General features: G+C 33.8%; 1 protein-coding gene across 3 annotated transcripts in view; it reads left to right on the top strand.

Annotated features, from left to right (window-relative positions):
• The window catches only part of LOC119081272, a 131428-nt gene that overhangs the window by 99422 nt on the left and 6727 nt on the right, over positions 1-25279 (top strand). For all 3 annotated transcript variants that reach the window (XM_037190028.1, XM_037190037.1, XM_037190045.1), the window contains 2 exons: positions 3756-3967; positions 13767-14063. In XM_037190028.1, the coding sequence (XP_037045923.1) occupies positions 3756-3967; positions 13767-14063 (509 nt within the window). The remainder of the gene's footprint in view (positions 1-3755; positions 3968-13766; positions 14064-25279) is intronic.

Raw genomic sequence — 25279 nt, forward strand, 5'->3', positions numbered from 1 at the left:
TAAGAAAAATAAATCCAACTGCAAAGGAAAATAAATTCGAAATTTTTCTTTTATTGATTATCAAGCAAGTGACATTGATTTGCAATTTTACAAATAAAAAAATAAAAATGGAAAATATATACAAACATATTATACGATTAGATTTTAAAGCTTTTTCTGAATGACATTTAGAAGACGTTTTTTTTGTATCTTATTATTGGTGTAGGGTTGTAACGTCGTGAGAGCCATCGATATCTCTACTTAATACACACAGGCATTATATTCATTCATTTCAGAAAATGATACAAGCGAAAAAAAAGAAGAAAACATTCAGAATTTCTATAAAAAAATATATATTGGAAATGGTCGCATCAATATTGATCAATGGGGCCATTCGTTTATCTCGTAAAAAAATATTGGAATTTTTCTCCGATCAAATATCAAATAAAGCGTTTCTGATTGTAGTTTAATATTCATATGACTGTCAGCACGGAAACCCCTAAACTTTTATGGCAAACGAATTGACAGTATCAAAAAAGAAGAAAATTAGAGCACAACATTTCGGAATAATATTTTTAAATCATTATTACCATTAAACACACAGAGCCATTGCGGATTTGATTGTATTTTGTCGATCAATGAAAAAGATATTTTAAATCTACTTATTTGATAGCATTTCCAATCTAATCCTGTTCAAGAGCTTATTGAGCTTTAAAGCAAAGAAATGAAAATTGGCACGTAGCCTTTGACAATTTATCACCGAAAATTTTGTACCGTAAAAAAGTGCAGTCAATTGTGTCGCCTTCTGGTAACATTTTTTCATCCGTTCAGCGTGAATAACCTTATTGGTTAAAATGTGGTGAGAAGATGGTGCTTTGTTGACGCTCTTTCTGATGACAGTTCAGATGAGCAAATTTTTATTTCTCTTGTTTCTTCGCAACTGTCACTTTGTTTTGAAAATTATGATACGAGTAGATGTGTTTGTTTCGTGAATAAAAACGGTTATTCACGCCATGCACGGCTGAAAAATTATGTGTTAAACTCGGGGAGAAATAGAAAATTCCAATTCGCTCGTGTTGGAATTTCCCATTTTCTCCCCTTGGTAAACAAATAACCATTATTTTCTCTTGATCGTTATTAGAAAATTACTGAGGAAATGTCTTAGCGGTTGCTATGGAAGATTATTTTTGTCATAACACAAACTGTGATATTTTTGTTAACTGTACGGCAAAAATGGAAATGAAAACACGAACATACTCATAGTATCTTATCGATACCTTTAACTGAAGATCAGATTCAGAAATTGTTATAGTTAATTTTCAGAATGAAAAATGCTAAACTAAGAATTGGAATAACCACCGTTAAATAACTCCGGAGAGACTCGGTAGCTTAGTTACACATAGTTTACATCGACAAGAAACATTTAATCAACACGTGCAAAACCATATTCGCAAAACGTTTTCGCATGACTTTCGCATTCATAATGTTTCACACATATCCTCATTCGCGTAAAACCTCAAGTATTTTCGCAATAGTCGAAATGTTGCCGTAGAAAAAGAAGCAACTTGAGTTTGAGATATGTCTCTCATTAGTCATTTGGTAATCTATTTTCCAAATGAAGCACACAACATATGTACATACTTATTCAAAACCTTACAACCGACTAGACCGACATTTACGTATCCGTTCGGAAACCGCATTTTATATATAGAGAGGCAACCATGTATAGATATTTCATAAGAATTCCAGGACCAAATGTTACGATATTTTAGAGATATTTCTAATTAAATTGTCTTAAAACACGTAACATTATCGTACTCCCACCCACATACATATTGAGTTACTATTTAGTTTTCTTTACAACTGGAAAAATGTTCCCAACTACATTTTCCATCTAAACAATGGAATAGCTAGCAGATGTATATATACAAAACAACAGGCACGTTCGGGTATATAATATTGTTTATGAAATTATATCTACTTATGGTGTTCGTACTTTCCGTTAAAAAGAGTTTTCGAAAACGAATTTGTGGGCGATGGGCGAGTGAAAATGATTTATGGTGGTTGAAATGCCATTTTAATTAATTGGTTTTCGTGGTGAGACTGTGAGAAATTTTTATTTTCAATTATTATTTCCCCTAATTTTGTAAATTTATTTTTCATTCTTAACAAATACACCCTGATAGGCAGATTGACAGTTTTTGTTCTACTCGGACGATTAGTATCGGAGACAATTTATATAAATATATATTTTCCAGACGTATCTTGTTTCGGTAAAGTGATATTTTTACGCTTTACGCAAAGAATAATTATAAAATGGAATTTTTAAAATATGGCAGGAATTTGCTGTTTACAAACATGGAAGTTTATAGAATGATGAGTAGAGTATGCTAAAAGCTCTGAGGCAATCGAATAAGTAGGTTAATGGAACTCTGCGACGATGTTAGACATTTCGTCGATTGGTTCGTTGCTCTGGTTCGAGTGCAGATTTAACCATAAAGAATTATGAAAGTCGGCTAACATTTTCTTACAAAATTTTCTACTTGTTCATGTGCTTCGAGTGGTGTCACTTTCTTATTTCAGGGGAGGTCGGAAAAATATGTTCAATTTAATTTAAAAGTTGATTTGGTGGATACTCCGACGACTTTCATGTCACTCACAGAAAAGTCACAACACAGTGCCGACAATTGCGGCTAGTCAGATTTCGGCTTTCTGGATTTTTGTTAAGGAGTCCCTGACACATAAAAAAAAATATAAAAACAAAAGATAAAATTCTACATTTTTAGATTTTTTTTGGAGGTATGGAGGTATGACTCCTTTTCGGCACTCGAGGGAGCCGAAATTCAGCGAGCTGCAATTATCTTCAGTGTGTTAAAGCAGCTAAATCTGCACTAGAACCATAAAGAATCATGATAATCTCTGATGTTATCTCCTTTTCTGAAATTATTATTTCAACTTTTTGTTTTATCTCCAGAACCCTTTTCTTTATCTTTCTATGGCAAACCAAACCTTCCCAATACAATTTATTGAAGGGCGAATTTAGTTGCCGTCTATAATTTGGTCCTGTAAATTTAAATTGGTAATTGAGTTGAGATCTTGGATGTGACGCTATTCACGCCGTCAGTGCATAAGTGTTGAGACGTATTTTTGGTTCACTTTTTCATCGAATCATTCACTTAAAATTCAAATTTTAGGCACACATACGGCGTGAATTGTAAAAACTGAACCGAACTAAAAAAAAATTGTGTCAGCCTAAATATTCGCGATGGCACAAATATTTGTGTTACAACGAAAAACTGAACGAATTTCAAAAATTTTATGATAACACAAATAATTTGTGCCAGCACAAAAATTGTCAACATAAAAATTGGCACTATCTTAAACGGGGTCCTAAACCGACTCCAAAAGGGTTTCGATGAAATAAAAAGCGTCTGAGGGATCTGAGACGGCTTCAAACAAATTCAGACACCCTAATATACCTATACCATCAAATACGAAACGAGCTTTAAATCTACATTTTGAATTTTGAAACCATACTTGCTCTGAAAGGAATTTTTTTTTCTTGCTATTTTCTCTACCAAGCATGAACTAATGGACTGTCGAATATAAGAAATTTTCACGAAAAAAAAAATCTAGTACATATGAGTGATTTAAGTCCGGTTCGAACGGAAAATTCATTAATTTCATTCTGTACCTATTGAATAGGTTCTATTCTAAACTTACACCTAAGCAACCACTGTTTTTGATGGCCAATAAAATCTTTATTAAATTTTCAGATACTCCATCAACAAATCGCCTACTGCCATTAGTAAATCTTACCAACCTTCAAATCACATCTCGAGGACGTGTTGTATTTAATGTGATGCCCGCTGGTCAAATGAACTCTGATAATGATGTCACTCCTTTTTCTGACACAAGCTTTTTGTCACCTGAATATCTGAACAACATTGGAAAGAAAACATCATTTAGTGAGTCGGATATTGAAAAGGTAAAGTATACACAATTATCACTGAACTGTAAATAAGTACGGGTGGGATTTTGCAAGAGAATGTGTGCGTAGCACGGAAGACGAGAATATTTTGAAAACGACTTTCTTTCATTCGAGTTTTTTTTTGGCGAAATAACTTTATTTCGATGCCTGTTATAAATATAGATCCCTTTAATATAGGGTGGAGTGAACCAAAGATCGTTGAGTAATCCATTCGTTATTTTAGTTCGGGGAATGACATAAATTGATTTGATTATAGTACGTCACGCATCTGTGCATCTATTTGAGGGGGATGGTTGTATCCCATGCCAAAGGCGTAAGGTATAATCCCCATCTAAGATAAACAAATTATCCCGCAGAAGCGTAACGTGCTTTACTCAACAAAGCTACCAACAGACAGAATTAAAATTGACAGAATAAAGTAACGTAACACTACATCGAGAACGCCTAGACGACTAGAAACAATATCTTTCTTTTCGACAAACTCTCAACACACTTCAAGCATGAAGTACTAAAGTACTGAAACTGGACAGAGTAATTTGGGGTAAAATATCACACAACATAGTGCTCTATTTGGCAGCTGTCAATACAATCACTCATATTCTTGCAATGCGTTGATGACATGTAAAATTTTAATAGCTTTTCCCTTGCCAAGAACGAATTTTCTCATTTTTCTTGAACAGAATTGCTTCTCAAGATTTACAAGGCATATTTCCAGATAAAGATAAATTGTTAGATATTTTACTAACAATAACGACAAATCTAGGACTTCAAATTTTATTAATAAATTCATAAAACTCTCTATTCACATCTAAATCTCTGTAGTGACTCCTGGAAGTAATTTCCAATTATATCTAATCCTCAGCGACATGCCTATTAGTATAGCTTGTAAAATAAGCAAGTTCGTCACTTTTCTTATTGGTGCGAGGACCCAAATTATATTCTATTCTATTTTACAGAAGACATAAGTTTTAAACGAGCCTTTAGCTTTCCATCGTAGACACACCAACATAAACTTTCGTCTATGTATACCACTATCACAATCCCTATCAGCCATTGTTAATGTTCAACTGTCTCTCAGGAACAAATTAAAAAGTTTGTAGTAACAAACTGCTTGCTGAATTAATAGCTGAATTGCAAAACAATTTGACTGGTTTATAGCAAGTTGAGGTTTTAATGTAAGTGCTAGTTTCGTGGACCACTGCTAAGAGCCACATATTATAATATTTTTAATGTCGATCCATCTTAGGTTTCATCCTTTCCATTCCCATAACGATAACAATGAGTTTCAGTGAATATGCACGCGTGTGTAAAAACAATATTGGCTCAATTTATTTTATGTGTTTCTGGTGAATTCTTCCTATGCAACAGTGTATGTATAACACGGGGGAGATACGATAACGTTGGAGGTGAAAGTTTTGCTGTAATAATTGATTGTTTAGTACCGTGAAAATACACTTAATACAAGAAAACTTTCCTTTATCAAAAAAGAAGAAGAAGAAGAAGAACAAGGAGAAGAAAAATCAGAGACTCCCATATAAACGATATAACTAAAAAGTTTGTAGTGAAGTTTTTCGAAAATTGAAGCTCAAAAAGAGAAGTGCCGATAGTGGTTTTATATTCGTTGAATTTGGAATAACTTTTTCATTACATTATACTCGACTACCATTAGACCTATATACCAGCGTGTAGCAAGAAAGGGAAGACAAATTATTTCGTTACATCCGAGTATACATATATTTGGATGATAATAATATTCGGAAGAAAACTATCATGTGAATTATTTACTTATACGGAAAAGTTTGTAAAGAACGAGGCCATTACACAACATTTGAGGATATATATATATACACACCATGGTTCAAGGAATAAGAAAAAACGAGAGAAAGAAATTGTAGAATTCAACTTCTTCTATTTTGTTTTTTTTTCATATACCTCATACTCTTAGGATATTATTTGTATAACATTGATGCTGAAAAGTTGTTTTTGTACATACAACAAATTTCTCGCTCATTATAGAAATAGCCGGGTAGAAGTTGTGATAAAATTAAATTGCAGAGCCCATTAAATTTGTGGAAGAAATTACGAGCATTGTTCACCTTTAAGTTGATAACGAAGGAAGCGGCAGAATTTTCTAGTGGCTCCATTGACTTATAAGATAATGTTTTGTGTACTAGGTGCCACGTGCTTTATTTAACAAATGACGGATTAGATTTATGATTTCTTCTTTTTGTTGGATAAGCGACTTCGTACGAAATAGCATTAACACCAGCTGGTAAAAGACCAGTCTTATTATGAACTCGTGAAATTTACCCAGTGTAATAAATTTGGCTCAAAATAGTAGTGTAGGAAAATCCTAATGTTCATGAGAAATATATTCTTGAAAATGGCGACCCGGTATTAAGTTGAAAAAAATCCAATAAGCACAGTTTTTGCATTTTCAGCCAAGGCCAAGCTTTACATTTCAATGAATGGAATATTTTAGATCACACTAGTCCTTAGATTTTAGAATTAAGAATCACGGCAGAGTAAAGTAAGCCTGTCTGGTTTTTTTTTTATCTAGCGTGCTGGAATGTGTAGATTATAGGTCAGTGAGATCCACAATTTTATAGCGATTGCAATGGCTACACTCTGTTCGATCAGTATTCAGTTACTTCATTGTCTATTGTGTTAAAAAGAAACCGGAAATTGGACTTTCATTCAATTGCATTTCTGGATAGCCTAACAGGAACTAGGAAATTTTTATATGTTCAAGATTTTTCTTAGAGACAACCTCATTTTATAAAGCCTTGAATAAAAAAGACGACAAGAAAATTTAAGAGAAAATTCACCGAAAATTTCAATATAATAACACCTATTGTTCTCAATGAATGTACAAACCAGGTATGGTCTGTTCATACAAACCTGAGGACATGGCGATTTCATATAAACAAACTCACCTCTCGGTATGTCCTCCGCTCCATACAAAGTTTGACATTCGACCATACCTTGTTTTGACGTTCATTGATTGTTCTATCTATGTATTTAGCAATTTTGTCAGAATAATTGGCATCATATCACTAGGTGATTGCAAGTGTAGATCGACCTAAAGTACCTTGACATAAAATATGTACCGTGAACTCAGTCGCAGTCGTTGAGAAAATAAGGTTGTCGCAAAAAAGAAGATTGAACTTGTATGGCGATTTGCGGACGACGGAGTAGGGATGGGAGACGTTCAAAATTATCGATAGTATCAATTGAAAGAAATTATCGATAATCGATTAATCATATCGTTATCGATAATTGAATAATTATCGATAATTATCAAAATATCGAAATTCGATAATTATCAAAATATCGATATTTTAATATTTATCTGAAAATTCATGATAATATATCGGAATATATCGATAAATATCGGATTCTCCGACCGAAATATCGATATATCGAATTTTCGATATCTTGATAATTATCAAAATATCAATAATTATCGATTATCGACATTTTTCTGATAATTATCGATTATCGATAATTATCGATAATCATTATCATTATCGCCCATGCCTACGACGGAGTACGTTTGTCGACTGTCATAAATTAATATAAATCTTCTATCAATCTACGTGAACATATTCAATTCATTTCATTTAAGCCTTTTTTTAATTATTAAAATGTCGATTATCAAAAAGTGGGTATGTTGCAAACATGTGCAAGGGAAAATTTTAATTTTAATTTTCGGACGTGGATGACGATTATTATGTCACACAAATGCATCGTATTGTTATAAAAATGTATTATATGCCATCAATTGTTACAACGTAGAGAACACCTGATGTGTGGATATTGTGATTAATTTTAAAATCGAGCCAAATTAATATCGCGATGTGGGCCCCATAAACCAAATTTGTTTTAATCTATTTGCAAAGAAATTATTTTGTTCTAATAGTATGCCGTCTAGTCTAGTCGCACTTGTTCAAAAAGGAACTGTTTTTGTGTATTAGGTTCTTTATGGTGTGTATTCTTTTCGAATCGATATCCGAGAGTAATGTTCCGCCAGGTTCCACTGTTGTAATGAATTTTAGATTTTAGTATGAATGAGATGCCATGCATACAACATTTCGTTGTTACTACATAAGACCATTATATAATCCTTTACTGCCGTAATTTGCATAAAAACTTTTTCGAAAAATTTAACAAATGAATTCTACAAGGACTAATACTTGAGCTGTCAGATATAAGTTTTATGGTACACGGTGTATTGGCGAACAACTTCTATGTGTTTCTACAGCGTAAACAAAAAGTGTACTATAGTCTATAATATAAAGTTTAATATTTGTTGGTTTGTTTGTCTCTATAGGAGCCCAGACTGAAAGTCACAGAGACTTGAAACTTGGCATATATAGACTAATAAGGAAAAGTTAGTAAAAACGCGCGAAAAATTTTGACGCGTGTTTTTTTTTACATGTTTACATCGCGTTTCATAAACGTGGAAACATTTTTGTAACGCGTCAAAATTTTTGACTCATGAAAATATCAATATTTCAACGCGTCAAAATATTATTGGGAAAAATGTATTTTTCAAAACATTTTATTAATTAATTTGGTAAACATACGGGTTGGAGTGGTGCATTTTTAACGCGTGAAAATGTTTTCAAAAGAACGAGCGAAGCGATTTTGTTATTTTGTCATTAAAATAATACCGAGCATATAATGAATTTTGAAGCAAAATTACATTTCTACTAGGAATCTGATTTGTCGCGTCGGCCTGCCTCGAAAAAAATACCTCTACATGTACTGTAGTCCATTCTCGACGTGATTACGTGAAATTTTCACACACCGGAAGAATATTTCATCTCAGATTAGAATGCAGTTTAAAAATGTTCAGAATGATTTAAGAATCGTATATTCGGTTGTCTATAGCCATGGCAGAGTAAATTAAACCAAGGCAGGATCAGTGGAGGCAAATAAATTCAAAGAGAGGCCGTAGATCCCGTTTATTTGCATTAGCAAGCGTTTCTAGCCGAAATCATTTTTATTTTACGCTACTGGTGTATATCTGAAAAAATTCATTCCAACAATAAATTACTTTTTCTCCAAGATACGTGTGATTATTCGGATTGTTCTTAACGAACAAAACGACACAATTGGGTTATAAACCACAACAGGGCCTAGTTTCCCGGAGATGTAAACTTTAAGTAATAATTGGGCACGGTTGCAGACCAAAAATAGTAGTCACGAAATTTTATGCTACGATCGTGCATATGGACAATACCGTTGCGAATCGAAAAGATTAAACAATAAAATCGCTTTAAACAATCTGATCAGCAACTAAATACCGGACTAATCCATTTGCAATGAAAAATTCCATTCTGATTTCGATCAAATGGTTAAAAATAACGTTTGAATGAGAGCTTATTTATGCAAAAAAATATTTTTTCTATGAAAATACCAAAAAAAAAATAGAGACGATTTTAACGCAACAAAAACCGTATTTAAGCAACGTGTACGGTGTATGTTTGTATGATGTACATTTTTTAATCACTGTTTTGTGTTTCACCCTTTTCATACCACATATATAAATACTATATGTGCACCGCCCCGCATTATGGAGGAAATGATTTCATAGCCAGTTTTGCATGCACGTATACAAGTTTTTCGAATGCAAAGCTTTCTATTCATCAGTATAAATTGAAAGGGAATTCTTATTAATGGTACGGAGCGAACGAGTTTTAATTAATTGAATTGCTTTTATTATTCGAAAAGATTGTAAAAATAAGTAGATTTTTGATTGACGATGGAAACTTACAGACAACCGTGGCTTCATGATAAAAAGTCGTCGCAAACGGTGGTTAGTTGCCTGTTATACCTACACGTGTATAATTATTTGATTAATGAATTTGCGGAAATATAATTCCTAACGTTCGTGTTCGACTAGAACATGTGTAGTGTAAGTCACTCGGTCACTCAGGTCAATATACCGACAACATTTGTAAGAGCGCGTGTCGAAAAATTCAACCGACTAGTTGAACATTAAGAAATTCTTTCACTTTCTCATAGTGGAAAACAATTAGTCGATTATATCGTCTGTGATGCCATGTGAACTTGTTGTTTCTCAGCAAACATCCGAACACAGTTATTTCTGCTTTTGAAGTACATTATTGTCATCAAACAGGACATGAATTTGTTGATAATACCGAAGAAAGGCATTAAGACTTAGCTGAATTTGGTCTACATTTGGGCTTTTAGTGCTGTATTTTCACTGACATCTTTTTAAAAAAATCTTTTTTGAAGTGAGACAACAATAGCCAGTATACAAATGTTTTTTGCTTTCAATAAAAAATAGATTTCTTGTGGCCTTTTGACCAGTTCTGAAAAAAGTCAAGAGTTTGCCTTTTGTATTCTAGATGCTCAAATTGCCACAAACAAATTTGTTTTGTCCTAAATTTTCAAAAATTATTTTTGTGGAAAGATATCAGCAAAGATACAGTGCTTAATAGACGCTTTGATGCAGTCGTCTCAACAAAGCATCACTTCGTCATGAACAAAGAATTTTCCAAAATAAAATACTTACTGCAAGGATTTTTTATGACGCGATTTTATAACCCGTTTTTGCTGTATCTTCACCGATTTTTTGGGACTTTTTTTTAAGTTTTGAGAATCTCCATGAATTCCAAGTTCTCTGTGGATTTTCTTTGATTTTGAGGATTTTCTGATTTTCTAAGAATGGTTTTTCGGTTGACAAAGGATTTTCCACGTTTTTCCGCCGCTCGAGAAAAGGGGTCAAAAAAAGTCGTAAAATTGAAGGACATCTAATGGATAGCCCGATGTCCTGTCCTCGACGTATTCGATTAAATTTGTAATTGTTTTGATGATTTCGAATGTTTTCAATGACTTCGTTATTTATTTTGACAAACACATGTCGCTATTTTCTGCAAGAAAGTTTAAAAGGACATCTCAGTCCTAGTTAGGTATTTGGCCGACCTCTCTTGTAAATGTAGAGACAATCATTTGGCTTCACGATTAAATCGCATTTACCGAAAGGTGTCCACTTCTTTCAAAGAAAAGCTCTACGACAAATTAAATACAAGTCGATTAGATGCTGTCAAAAATTTAGAGTGAATGGTCTACATACACGTTTGCGGAATACATCATCCCAATCTCAGATTATAGTGTCAATGGGAACAGGTGAACAAATGCTTATAAATTGGCTACCTTCGCTGGAAAAAGAAACCATTTGTCATAACATTAATGAAGTGATAATGTGAATTTTGATGTAATGATGATGATTTTCAGTTAAAATAACTCCCATCCTGCATGATTTACTACAGAAAATTTGAAACGCGTATTCAAGTCTGTCAAAGAGATTATTCATTCTCTGTGCCACTCGGTATGTACTTGAGAGAACGTCGTTTTATTGTTGCCGTTGTTAAAACTGGTTGACAAATTACTATTTTTTTAACATGATGAAAACTTGTGAACATCCGAATAATGTTGACTATGTGTATACGTACTGTACGTTGTAATATGCGGATGGTTCGTTTTTTTATTTTATTATTATTTGGTGTGTATGTTATTGTGTGAAGATTTATGCCCTACTTTTCTAGACAATTTATCAAAAAGTAGACAATGACGAAAGAAAGAAAAATATTATTAGACAAAAAAGAAGAATCGATACTCACGTTCTCCGTGTATTTCGTACACTTCTACCCATAAAATTATTATGTAGATGTTTCCACAAACAGCAACAGTGCCTTGGCTTTCTCACATAGAAAAATATTTTAAACAAATTCTGCTCCTGTTCTTTATATTGGTTTTAAAAAAATTACCATAAAATTGTTCCGCCACAATATAAAATATTCGAGAGACGTGCGTTTTGTTCGAAAATAGGAATTATGAATGTGGAATGAGGGCTCTATGCGTGTTTGAATAGTGGTTGATATTTATATTTTGATAGAGGAAGTGCAAAAAAAAAGAAAGTTATGGCTTTGGGAGTGGGTGAGTCAAGATTGACATGTATGTAAATATATGTGAAAATGTGTCACAGGTCGTGTGTGGTTGTTGTTTTTTTTTTTTGTTCGGCTGAACAATAGCTGAAGGAGTCAATGTGTCAATGATTGCATAATATATCATTGAAAGGTGAAACACATGGAAAAAGAATAAATTTTGCTCCGTTCAAAAGTCACATATTTGCATAAATTGTAACATTTGACACGTCGGTCAATAGGTGAGCGAGTATATTAAAACTTCGGTTTCGACCTAATTCTTCAACGTTTTTTGAAAATCGCAACAATACTTAAGTTATTGCCCCGTCAAAGGAAAAAAATGCTTGCACTGCTGATCGAAAACCGAAAACATGTATTTTTCTAATGGAAGTGTCTCCAAATACATGAAAATAAAAATGCGGGGTGTCATTGGAAAAGTAATTGGGTGTGTTTCGGGGCAAATAGGTTCCTATTGGGTTTTAAGTTAATCTACACTGATACGAATTGAAAAAATATGACTCAGCCACTAGATTGCCCAAGACTAGTACATTACTGCTATAAGGCTGTATATAAGAGACGTGTACGTATACGAGCTCTTACGCGAGTATTAGTACGAGTTTCTTATATATAGCCTTATATCAGTGAGGTATTTTATCGCAGTAGGCAAACATCTCTTTTTCTAGCGATATAATTTTTCTTGCTCGCGCAAGCACTCGTATACGTACACGTCTCTTATATACAGCCTTATAGCAGTAATGTACTATTACCTTTTTCTGTAGATGAATGTAAACCCAATAAGTACCTATTTTCCACGAATGTACACACAAATACCTTTCTAATAATGGGAGATGCATACGATTTCCGTAGGTCTCCTTTCAAAAGAATCCCTCATACCATACCGTTTGTGACTGACATTAATGGTGAGACATTTTCTTACGTGGAGACGGTGGAGACCAATTTCAGGGAAATAATCAATTACAAAATTGCGGATCAATATTGAAATAAATTGTTGCTTTCTGCTTTTGCTCGCTTAGACTTGATCAAACTCCTGATTGTTGGTTCATTTGGCTGTAACCAACAGTCATATCCATGACTTGAACAAATTATTTTCAATTAATGAATATGACAATACAAGGTGGTCAATAGACGTAAATAAAACTACAACAAAAAGGAGCGTTTAATCAATTCCAAGCGACCTACTACTTGCTACAAGTAAATGTAATAATGTCCGCCAAAGCTGTAATTGGACTTACGCCGCCCCGTTTAGGTCTTCGGTTACTTTTTAACAATTAAAAGTGGGAGGAGCTGTCATTGTTTGATCGTAAACGGAGAGCTATACGGCGTAGGTGCGTGGAAACCCTAAAACTTATTTTTACCTCAGTCAGGGATCGTGCAATCGTGCCAGTCAAACATGACCTGATTTTTTCGATTAATTCAAATGGAAAATTTAACTCACAAAAAGCGATATGGATATGGCATCACGCACCAATAAATATGCATCATGTCGAATGTGTTGCGGATTATGCTGATATGTCGTTATACCTACCAATAAATTTAATAAATTCGACATTACAAAATGTCTATAAAACATAACACATTTAACAATTAGTACAAACCCTTTACCAATAACACAAAAAACAAAACAAAATCCACCTCCCGCGCCTCACGCAAACATGACGCAGAACGTAACACCACTATTTTAATGTAAAATTATTTTAAAATAAATATAAATGTCATCCGCTTTCAAAACGAATGATATTATAATTCACATACGATGCATGTCAAAAATATTTATACAAATATTTTCATCATCGCGTAATTTGTTATCTCTTCAACAGATGTGGATCTACAGTCTTGGCATCACTCTATATAAAGCTATACCCTCGACATCCGGAATAACTCCAACAAATAGAACAATATCCGGCAGCCTTACGAAAATTAATAACGACAGAGAGAATGATGACGTTGCCGTTCAAGCACCTGTGCCATCCACTGCTATCCGCACAGACATGACAATGTACCATCATAATCATTCCAATGAGCTTGATAAAATGTTGACGTCATTGGACTGTGTTATATCAGCGATGTGTGCGCCGAAGCTTCACAATCGTGCCAGTTTAATGTATTTACTCGATGTAAGTTGTGATTTTCTTTTTGTTATCATTGATTACTCATACTCATACCGTTATTCCTGTATGTGCTTTTTGGTCGTGATTTTCATTTTTTTCTTCTTTATTTTCATGAGAAAAAAATCCGTCTTCTTTAGTCATAAACAAAACGACATTGATTTGATTATAATAGGAGCGTAATACATGTGCTACCACGAAACGGCTGTAAATAATCTTTTTACTTAACTTCCTTGTCAAAGAATAAATTGAATGAGACGAAGATAATAAATGTAGCCATAAATTTAGTAATCTGAATATTTTGTGTCTAGCAGAGAGCGGTTTTTTTTCGGGTGAAACGTTCAACCCAGTAGACGTAGAAGTATTATATTTTGCACCGTTACCGAATAAAATCTGAAGAAAAAAAATCGCGGGGTTATAATATACGACCGATACCATAAAATCAACACGAATTATTAAAATGAAATTCAAAATTTATATTTATTTTACCATAAACCACATCTAGCATCCACATGAAATTGGGACGGAGTACAGAGACAAAAAGCTTAAAAAAAAGTTTTCGTTTAGCTTTAATAAATAACATTTTCTGCAGCGCACAACTACAATGCGACGTTAAATACGACCATAATTTTGCTTTTGTTTAGTGATGAGGTTCAATTTTTCAACACAAATCTTTAGTAAATTTTCAATCATTTGTATCGAAACGTTTCATTCGGATGTCATTCTTTTCAAGCACTTTTTTCGACGATTTGAGCATGTAATAGTATGTTATATACTTGGTCAAGAAAGTGAGCCATGATTGCACGAGTTTAAATGTGTGCGTGAGTACATATCTGAGTGAAGGTTTGTGAAACGAGTGGAGGCGAAGCTGGACCGAGTGAAATAACTTCACACGAGAATATGTTTGGGCGCACACATTCAAAATAGTGTTTATGACTCACTTATTTGGCCAACTATTTTATCACATAAGCGTTCGGTACTGTTGAAACCATGTCTCGAAAACTGAATTTTGTAAATGATGAACATAGTCGCTTAAAAGAATCAGTTTTCGAAACAAAGCCGAGTTCAGTAAGGGCGAGAACCCAGTGTGACTAATCGATTAGATGAAATGATGGCCAATACTTATGTGGGTCGAGTTTTTGTTTTCAATTGATTATATCTAGTGACAGCAGTCAGAAATAGAGATGCATCCGTCATCGAGAACGATGGCCAAAATATGCGATGATTTCTGGCTGATGCTCTCTAAAAGTAGCAAAATTTATACTAGATCTGAGAGACTTGGTATCAGACTTTTCGGACAAAAAACAACAGAAGTAATAGTACATCTCGTACCTAGGACTAAAAGTCTAAAGTCTAAAAGCCGATGGCGAATCGAATACCCTAAAAAAAGACTTTTAGTCCGTGGTACGAATAATATTTTTCATATCCGACAGAGAAAAAGTGCCAAGACACGTAATTTGGTTTGATGTTCAGAAGAGCAGATCCTCTTAAAATATTTTGTTCGTTCTTCAAAGGTTGCTCTTTCTTTAAATTACGAATTTAAACTTTGATGCAGATTATACGCCACGATGCGTCGAAGGTATAATTTCCGAAATGGCATATTTTCTGTGTTTGCATCTTAATTACAATCTTTTCATATCTGAGTGTTTGTAGGTGCCGTTCAAATTTTCATGCACTTTCTTCTCGTTGTGACCTTTTTGGCGATTTTATCTCGTATCTGATTACCAGTAATCACGAAACTAATTGGATTATTGAAGCATCTATTCCTATGGAAAACTTAGGGTGCCATGGTCAGATTGTGAAATCTTTAATAGATATAAATGTTTCATACTTAATTCCAGAACGAATTTACGGAACCAAGTTAAGTCACCGATGAACTCACTATTCTATTTACAAATTTTTCTACTACAGTAAAATGAAACTGTTGCATCATTAAATGACGACTTGTTTGCATGTTACACACCCACACACAAATTTACACTATTTACGAACAGAGGCATACATTGCTTACATTCAGTAATGAAAAGCGTAGATAATGTCATTTCACTCGGTTTTCTTTCAGAGGTTGAAAAGGTAATGTGTATATGTTAACTTCCGCATGCCCTTTTTGAGTGTCATACATTTTTTTTGTAGAAAAAGTATGTCGTAACGACAGAAATAAATAAAAGGCTGCCATACAGGTCTTACAATATTTAAACAACAAAAGTTTTCCCCCGCTCCACAAGTAAATTCTTTTTCCGTATAACACAATGAAAGAAAAAAATTAAAGAAAATTTAGCAGAACAGCTTCTTTTACCGTTTTATGTATAATTGATGCTTTCGCGTACAAAAACAGCATCATTTTGTGATGAAAACGTTAAGTTTATGAAATGTTCCTGAATCCTAATGTCGTCCAAAATAAAACATTAACGTTAGGCATACCACCCAGCCGAAGCCATTGTTTTATATTAAAAAATACTAAAAAGAAGTCGTCAATTAAATAAAATTCACCGAACAAAAAGGTAGGCAATTTTATCCAATATTTTATATACCTACTCTATACACCCCGAAATGACGCACGATATGTAGTTTTTGTTTTTGTTTCATAGCTGTTCAGCAAAGTCATTGTACTCATTGTTATTGTCTTAAGGATCATCATTATTAGGTGAAATGATGGCTGTATAAGTACGTTTGAGTTTTTATTCTCGAATTGAATTGATTGTTGATATTTTGGTTTTGTAAAGGTTACCCAGGAGTGCCTTTAATTTATTACACACACACAAAGACAGGAAAAAAGCTCAAAGAAGAATAAAGGTACACAATCATTTCGACTTCTTTTATGTGTTTCATTTTATGGCCATAGATAAATTTGTTGGAATGTCTTTTCCGCTACTATAGCTGCTCAAAGATGAATTCGATATTACTAAGAATGAAAAATTTGGCTTTCAAGTATTCCTATGGTTTCAGGTTAGTTCGAAGTATTGCCAAAGAGCTTGGCCGAGAAACAATACGAAATGCTAGGATGTTTACAGTTGAGGCTACAAATGACGTAAAGGGGATAAATAGAAGAAATGTAACGGAAGGAGTGTTCGAACTGTTCGAATAATTGTGCAATAATAACTCAATTTTCAGTTAACGTTAGCCAAGTTTGTGTCTAAGTTTGATGTTTTACCAACTAACACAAACACAACGCTTCTACGTATTTATACGAGTTTCATAGTCACGCGTACATGCATAACAAAACCATATAATCACTAGTACGCATAATGTGATTGCATGAATGGCACAGCTGGTAAAACAGCTGAAGTAAACTTAGACGCAAATTCGGTTGCCATTAACTGTATTCCACTTAATTCAAAAAGTTTTGTGTTACTCGTCTACTCGCTAAATAGTCACTGATCCCATCCGGTATGGGCGGGTTATCGAAGTTTCGCTAGATGAGATATTAGAACAGGTAAGCACTATGTGTATACATTGTGCCAGGAATAAATAATTAATTGTTCGAAAAATCGTTGCGAGAACAATAATTTTTGTTCAAATAACTATTTCGTCGTTCACTTTGTTTCTGCGTTATAATAGAGATTGTAAACAGCAATAACCGAAAAGTTGTACGAAAGCGCAAATAGAATAGCGTCGATAAATAAAAGTAAAATCTATGCTCGCTCTTGTGCTGTTTTGTGTAAATAATAATATGAATGATGGGATGATATATTAATTTCGAGCTGTATGTCAAGCATTTTTATTGTTCCCTTAGCCTTCCTTCCTTTTTTTCGGTCTTAAGAATGAAATGATAGGAATCTTTTCGTTTAATAAATAAAGAAATTCCTTCGTTTCACTTCAATTTATTATAAAATTGCGTGTGCGTGCATGCATACTCATAATACAAACCCGAACATTCACAACAATGAACTGTACTGTGTTGTGCACGCATCCTATCTTTCTTTTAAATTGGTGAATGAAGATGTAGAGTAATTGTCACAAATATTTCCAGTAATATTTTGGTCGCCAGGAAGAGGATGTATTTGCATGAGATGTAAATAAATCACATCCAGAACTTTGTAATCAAAATAATTTTCTCTCGATTTTTATTGACTTATCACCCATGTTCATTGCCCATCCCATCAATAACAGATTCTCGATGAACAAATACATAACCCAAAATTAGGTGTCTCATTCTTGCTTATAATCTAAATAACCGCTAAACATCACAACAAGCTGAGTTAATTTTTAGTTATTGCTATGGACATTCAGATTGTCCAATGTCTATTTTACATAAATGAATGCGTTTCGTGGGCAAGCTATTAGTTCTCATTCACGTAGAATTTATTCGTGCACAGCATCGAAATTAGCGTAATGTTGATGCGGTGATGTAGTATAAGAAACACCCAGAACAGTGAACAGCAAAAGAAAAATTAAAGGACCATTATAATTCGGTAAAGCTACGTCGGTCAGCCAATTAATTTCAAAAGTGTTGTTTATAAATTCGGAAGCTAAAACTGATAATGTAACGCTGGAGGTGAGTTCGCCTTAATGCCGAATAGTTTTTACCCATTTGCGAAACGACCAATAAATTTCCATCGACGTTCACTTAATCAATCGCTCTACCGTATCTTTACCGAAAATAGAGTGTATGCCAATCAGAATCATGCAAAATTTTCAAACTTTAGATGCCTCTTTGGCATAGAACGTTGTATGAATCTCGGCGTAAACTACTTTATTAGACTCACGATGTGTAATATGACACATCTAGAGTCTAATAAAGTACTTCGCACTCGATGTCATAAATAACTATTTCAATGACAATTTATGGGTGACTAAAACGTATCAAATAGTTAGATGTGTTGCGTGGTTTTTATACACATTTTCTGCAATAGTAAAATGATAAATATGTTCATCGTAACACTATAGCGGATTTTTATTATTTTAAACTTTTACTCGACAGATATATATATATATATATATATATATAAATAGGGCATGTTCTGTTTATCGGAAACAGTGAGCACGTCGTAACATAAAAACATGTAGAGTTTTCCGCTTCACATAAAATCGGTAAAAGAAAAATTATTTTAACATCATCGTTCTGTTTCTTGCTTTCCATGTTTCAGCGGGATCATTAAATTGATGCACAGTTTTTACTGTTTAGAGACGAAACAAGGAAAAATCTCAACGTTTCGAATAGTGTTTCTATCCTCAATATTATATATCTAAAACAGCAAATAACAAAAAATCAATGCCTGAGTACCGAAAACACCTTTTTTCATGAACAGACTTCTCGTGTGTTCTTTCCCCATCGGTTCGGGCAAACTTTATGATAATAAATAATATCGTCCCACGAAGCGACATCATATTATTACTTGTTTGATTTGGTTCTACTTTTTGAGACCCTTGGTACGCTGAGTGACAAGCAGCGGAATTAGTATCCTTCCTGAATCTGAGCTTAAATTCGCCTGACGCGAACCGATTCAATCAGCTTTTTTTGTAAACAGATCTGACAATCGATTGAAATTTGTCTACGGTTGAGTTCTGAATTCTCACACTGACAACTCAACGCTACAGGACTGAGTTGTTTTAAATTTCACACTCATCGTCATTGCTGCTAGCGAGGAAAATAACTATTCTGTTTCAGTTTTTACATTTCGCATGGTTTCTGTAGCTATAAATAAACATCATACCTAACATTATTATGTCCCTGATGAGTGATGTTGCTCTTCAAATCCAAGTAGTTTTCATGTTGGTGCAACTATTTTTTCGTTTTTCATTTTCCTTACACTTTTTTCATATTTATTGAAGTTCAGGCCTTGCGACGTTAATGAATTTGACGATTAAGAGTGATTTCGCCAAACCTTCAGGTGATTGGGGAACAAGCGGTCTCCGATTTTAATAAGTGATAGCTCGTTGGATTCAATTCTAGGGAACGGAACACGTATCTTTTACTTTTTCTTAAAAAAAATTGTTTTCTGTGAAAAGCGTTCAAAAGTAAAGACATGTCAGAGGGTACATAAAACAGTTTTTCGACAATAACTCAAAAAAAAATTATTTTAAATTGTTGTAATGTTGTACGAATGTTGACCTTGTAAGACCTACAGGTAGAGTATACGCACCGCTTGGTACTAGTAGATCCACGAGAGTTATAACTAAAAATATAGTGAATGTTAGGAGAGTCCGCCTTCTCCGCAGCTTCGATATTCCACGGAACTGAGTATGGGGTGTTGCAGCTGGTCTCACCCACTATCGTTCCACATATAAATGAACCCACTTTTGTGTTGCAAGCCTACAGAAGTGCTGGAAAAAAAGTTGGTGCCAAAATGTAGATTTTTCCTTCTTTCTGAGGGCCCAACTGCCGGAACAGCATCTGGAACGGTACTACGGCAATCATTTTTTATCGTCTACTATTCTTTTACCTTATGAATAGAAAAACGCTTCGCTATGTCGCGAATATATGTCGTTAAAACAGATCCACTATTAGTAATATCACGAGAAAAAATCTTTATCTGTCTAGAACGATAATCTCGAGCTTATCCCTCTAGGGAGTTTTTGTTTATCTCGATGTATCTGTTCTCGACAGATAAAATATGATATGCACCTATTGCTAGACTGTTATTTTGACGTGTAGGCATTATGGCCCACGCCTTCGGCTAGGTCAATAATGTCCTACACGTCAAAATATCAATCTTGGCAACAGGTGCATAATATATATTATCGCATACACGGTGTGATTCCCCGAAAAAATTATTCACCTAGGATATATAAACAAACATTATACTTCTGTAAATTGTCAAAGTGTCATTCGCATATCTTGTTGTCTCGTTTTCGCTTATGCGATAAAAAAGAATATGCACGTATGACAAGCCGTCTCGGCAAGCCTCGACCGCTTTGTCATACGTGCATAATATTTATAAATTTTTCTCAGAGGATTTTAGTCAAATAGAAAGTTAGCGTATAGCACATGACCTCAGGAGCCCGGAACAGTAATTATTTTTATCTGTCTAGAACGATAATCTCGAGCTTATCCCTCTAGGGAGTTTTTGTTTATCTCGATATATCTGTTCTCGACAGATAAAATATGATATGCACCTATTGCCAGACTGTTATTTTGACGTGTAGGCATTATGACCCACGCCTTCGGCTAGGGCAATAATGTCCTACACGTCAAAATACCAATCTTGGCAACAGGTGCATAATATATATTACAATTGGACCAATATTTGCTACGCGACAGGAGTTTCGAAAACCATTTGATCATATCGTTTAAGGTTGTATAGTCTGACATTTCTCTGTGATTAAAAAAAAAACTGTAAACTGTATCCATACTATTACTACTAACGTTTTAAACACCTGAAGATGATCTTACCATAAAACACTTACAGTCATGAAAGTCTTTACATTTTAATCTCTGGTGAGTCCACGTGCAGGGGTCAAAACTTTTCGTTTGCAAACTATTTCCAGGGTCCAGAGCGCTGAATAGGCTAGACGCAGCACTGTTCAATTATTTAACAAAATCAATATTGATCGAACAGACACAAGTTGTTTGCGTATATTATAATCGAATTGTCACCAATAATTTAATATGCAATAATTAATGTACAGGGAGCGTCGGAAGCGAGTTTGGGATTTTCAACAGTGGTTGTTGCCGTTATATATGTAAAGTTAATTAAATATTTAACCCAACGATATTTACTGTAAACTATATTTATTGTTTGTGATGTGATTCTTGCTAGGTCTGCCAACAATTGAGATATTTTTTGCATATTCCTTTGAAAATCATACATATTCTTTACAATAAGTGACTCTGCTACACTTCGTACAGACTGGAGGCATTTTGAATCAATCAAGAGTCCTGTGTATAACTTTGTCGACAACTTGAAACTTTTACTTTCGAAAGATTGAAGAGGATTTCAAAATTATTTCTTGTTTGAAGTTCCAATATTAAAAATAATGCAATTTCGAATTTACAGAAGGAATTTATATTCCTGGTCATGGTCAACCATGTCAATCCAGAATCCGATTAGAAATCAATCAAATTGACTGTTAAAATTACAACCAATTATACAGTAAAGGACAATCAAATTGAGTCGAAATTTGCTTCAGCTGATTCACACATACAAACAAAACTAGCTATGCTTAGTGTAATTGTGGGAAAGAGTTATCGAAGCAAGCTGCTAAAAACACTCTTGGTCACAAAATTACTACCTCATGTAATGAGCAGAGCAGCATCCAATTTTATTACTACCCTTTACACCTCTCGACTTCTACACCTCTCGAATTTAGTCATGTAAAAAGTACTGAAAAAACGTTGTTAAGGCTTAACAGATTTTAAGCTCGGTACATAAAACTATTAATGCTAAGTATATAAATACAAGTACTTATGGTAAAATATTGCGCAGAATAGACAGTGACACTTATTCTCGATTTCACCACTGTCACACATAAAAATTAGCCCTTTCGTCACCAAAAAATAAAAAATAGCAACGTCTCACTTGAAGGTGAAAGGTGAAGGGGAAACAATGACTGCAGCAAACACAATGTATTTGCCGTACAGATCGGCCACTTCATTTTTCTCGAACGCATTTCCACAAGCTAGTCATTTGATTTTTCCCACAATTGAATTTCCGGTAATTTCATCAAAATTTTCTTTATCTGAAAGTTTATATAAATGATATCATCGGAGTCGAACGGTATGTGTGATAGTAAATATATGAACCAGTTGGTATTATATAGCCACTCATAGAACACAAAATGTGATATTAAAGGAGCTAAACACTTTAACCTCTTCGACATTACCCCGTGGGAAAACAATACTTTCGCCACGTTCCCATTACCGTTGTTGGAATTTCCTTTGGTATACAAAAAAAATGTTATGCGGCAAATGAGTGGCACAAAAGTATTCAATCAACTTGACTATGTCGTTTAATATTTCTCCTTTTTTCTTTGTCAGTGTCGTTGACTCACTGCACAAAAAGCAATATCCTTTCGTTGGGTATTTCTCCGATATTCGATAAATGTTTTTCATACAAAACGATGAAGTTCCTAGAATAATACCAACGAGCAAAATGGCATGAAAATTTAGTTCGCTTCTACTGTTCTCATAGTATGTATTAATTACATTTAATTATATGTGTAGACGGTACAAATTGTACGTAAGACATATGATTGCTACTCCCTTACCCTGTATTTGATAAAGGAACGTTGTTTGATGTACAAGAAATGAAAATGATTGTATTGTAGGAATGATTCACCCCCTGGACACTTCGACAAAAAACGTATGTGAATAGCGTGAATGGACTGATTCGAAAATGTTAATGTTTAAATTATGTGACATTGACTCACCTAGCAAGTACTTGTTCATCCAATTTAACATTAATAAGAACTTCTTTGTCATTGATTTTATTGAATTTCTTTTCATATTTCGAAACACTGTTATTGATTGCGGTCGATATCCCTTCGTTTGATGTAGATTATCCTGTCGACAAAGACTATTATCCAATTCATTTGAATCTTGATTTTTTTCCCCGACCAAACGACTGCTCGAGGATTCGTTGTAAAGTTTATCTTATTGAAATCATGTCTTTTCAAAGAATTTAAAAATTCCTCAATGTGTTTGCTCGACTGTTGCATGACATTTCTTATGTCTCTGTGAGATAAGCTTTCGAAATATAGTTTCGAAAATATTCGTTAATGTGGAGTGTGCGGACATCTATCGTTGGTGTAAATATACCTCAACGATCGTGTAGTTTGCAGCAGGTCAGGCGTAAAGAAATGTATAATCGAACCCAGATTTCGTGAAATATATTTTGTGTTTTTGTCGTAACATCCAGCGAATTAGTACACTGATAAAAAAATTTCGTCAACATACGTCCAGTATGTATGAAATAGCTGGCAGACAGCTTCATTTCTGCTTCGGATATGTATATTCCAACGTCTGACACGTACATTCCAACGTCTGACATTTATATCGTTCATGTTCGACGTATAAATATACGAGTTACACGAATAGTCTCGAGCAGTATGTATAATTATACGTCGGACATGTACGATATACATGTCAGACGTTGGAATATACATATACGAAGTAAGGCAGAAATGAAGCTGTCTGCCAGCAATTTCATACATACAGCTGAATTTTTTTATAAAAATAATTTTTGACCGTTAAAAATTAGAATTTTGTATGAAAATTCAAATTTTTTTTCGTTGTTATGTTGGATTTCCACACAAGCCTGTGTGTCAAAATTATTTTTATAAAAAAATTAAGCTGTACTGGACGTATGTTCACGAATTTTTTTTAATCAGTGTAGTGAATTAAGATCATCGAACGATTATAATCCTGATTGTTATCAATTAATCAAATGTTATCAAATGTAATTCAATTATCTCCAATGAGTACAGTTCAGAAGCTGATTACAAAACCGAGGGACCGATATTTGTAAATAGACAAAAGATTTTCAAAAATATAGTCCTTTGAAGTTCAAATAATTTTCTGAAGATTTTCTTTGCCGTTTTTACTCAATTTTCAAGGATTTACAAAAAAATTCCATTTTTTTTAGCTTTGAGGATTTTCTAATTTTCACAAATTTTCAAAGGATTTTTTTTTATTAGAAAGAGGATTTTCTTGTTTATCCGTTCCTTGGGCTTAGAACTCTCTATCTCTCTCTCTATATCTCTCGTATGCTCTGCTCTAATGGTAATTTATTATAATATCTCCAGCAGCTATATCCATCCACAATAGCGTTTGCTATATTTGTATTACAATACATTTTTCAATAAAATTTTTATAAAATTAATTATTTAATGAAATTCACTTTTTTGCAATTTATTTTAATTGTATTTTTTCGTACGTTCAAGCTTTTTCCGGAACAGCAGTTAATGTATTTGGAACAAAGAGAAGCAATTTTTTTTTTCATTTTGGTTTTTCATTTTTCGCATTTAATTACATAATCTCGATTATAATGCGGGTGTTTTGTTTTAGTTAATTTATTGGAAAATGTTTCCTTTGAAATTTAATAGCGTTCTGTCGTTTGACCCATGGGAAATTATGCTTCTAAGTGGCCTCCATATCAGTGAAGTGTGTATAACGATATACGCTCGTATACATTTCAGTATTAGCTTTTCGGAAAATGATGAAAAACTGCAGCTTATAAACAATATTCAGTTACAGCAAAGTATTCTAATCTCACCTAATTTAAGGAAAATAAGGGCGGAGTCACACAAGATACTTACTCTCCGGACGTTATTTGGTCTCGCATCCA

This window comes from Bradysia coprophila, chromosome X (assembly GCF_014529535.1).
Source record: "Bradysia coprophila strain Holo2 chromosome X, BU_Bcop_v1, whole genome shotgun sequence".
In the NCBI taxonomy this organism is placed as follows: domain Eukaryota; kingdom Metazoa; phylum Arthropoda; class Insecta; order Diptera; family Sciaridae; genus Bradysia; species Bradysia coprophila.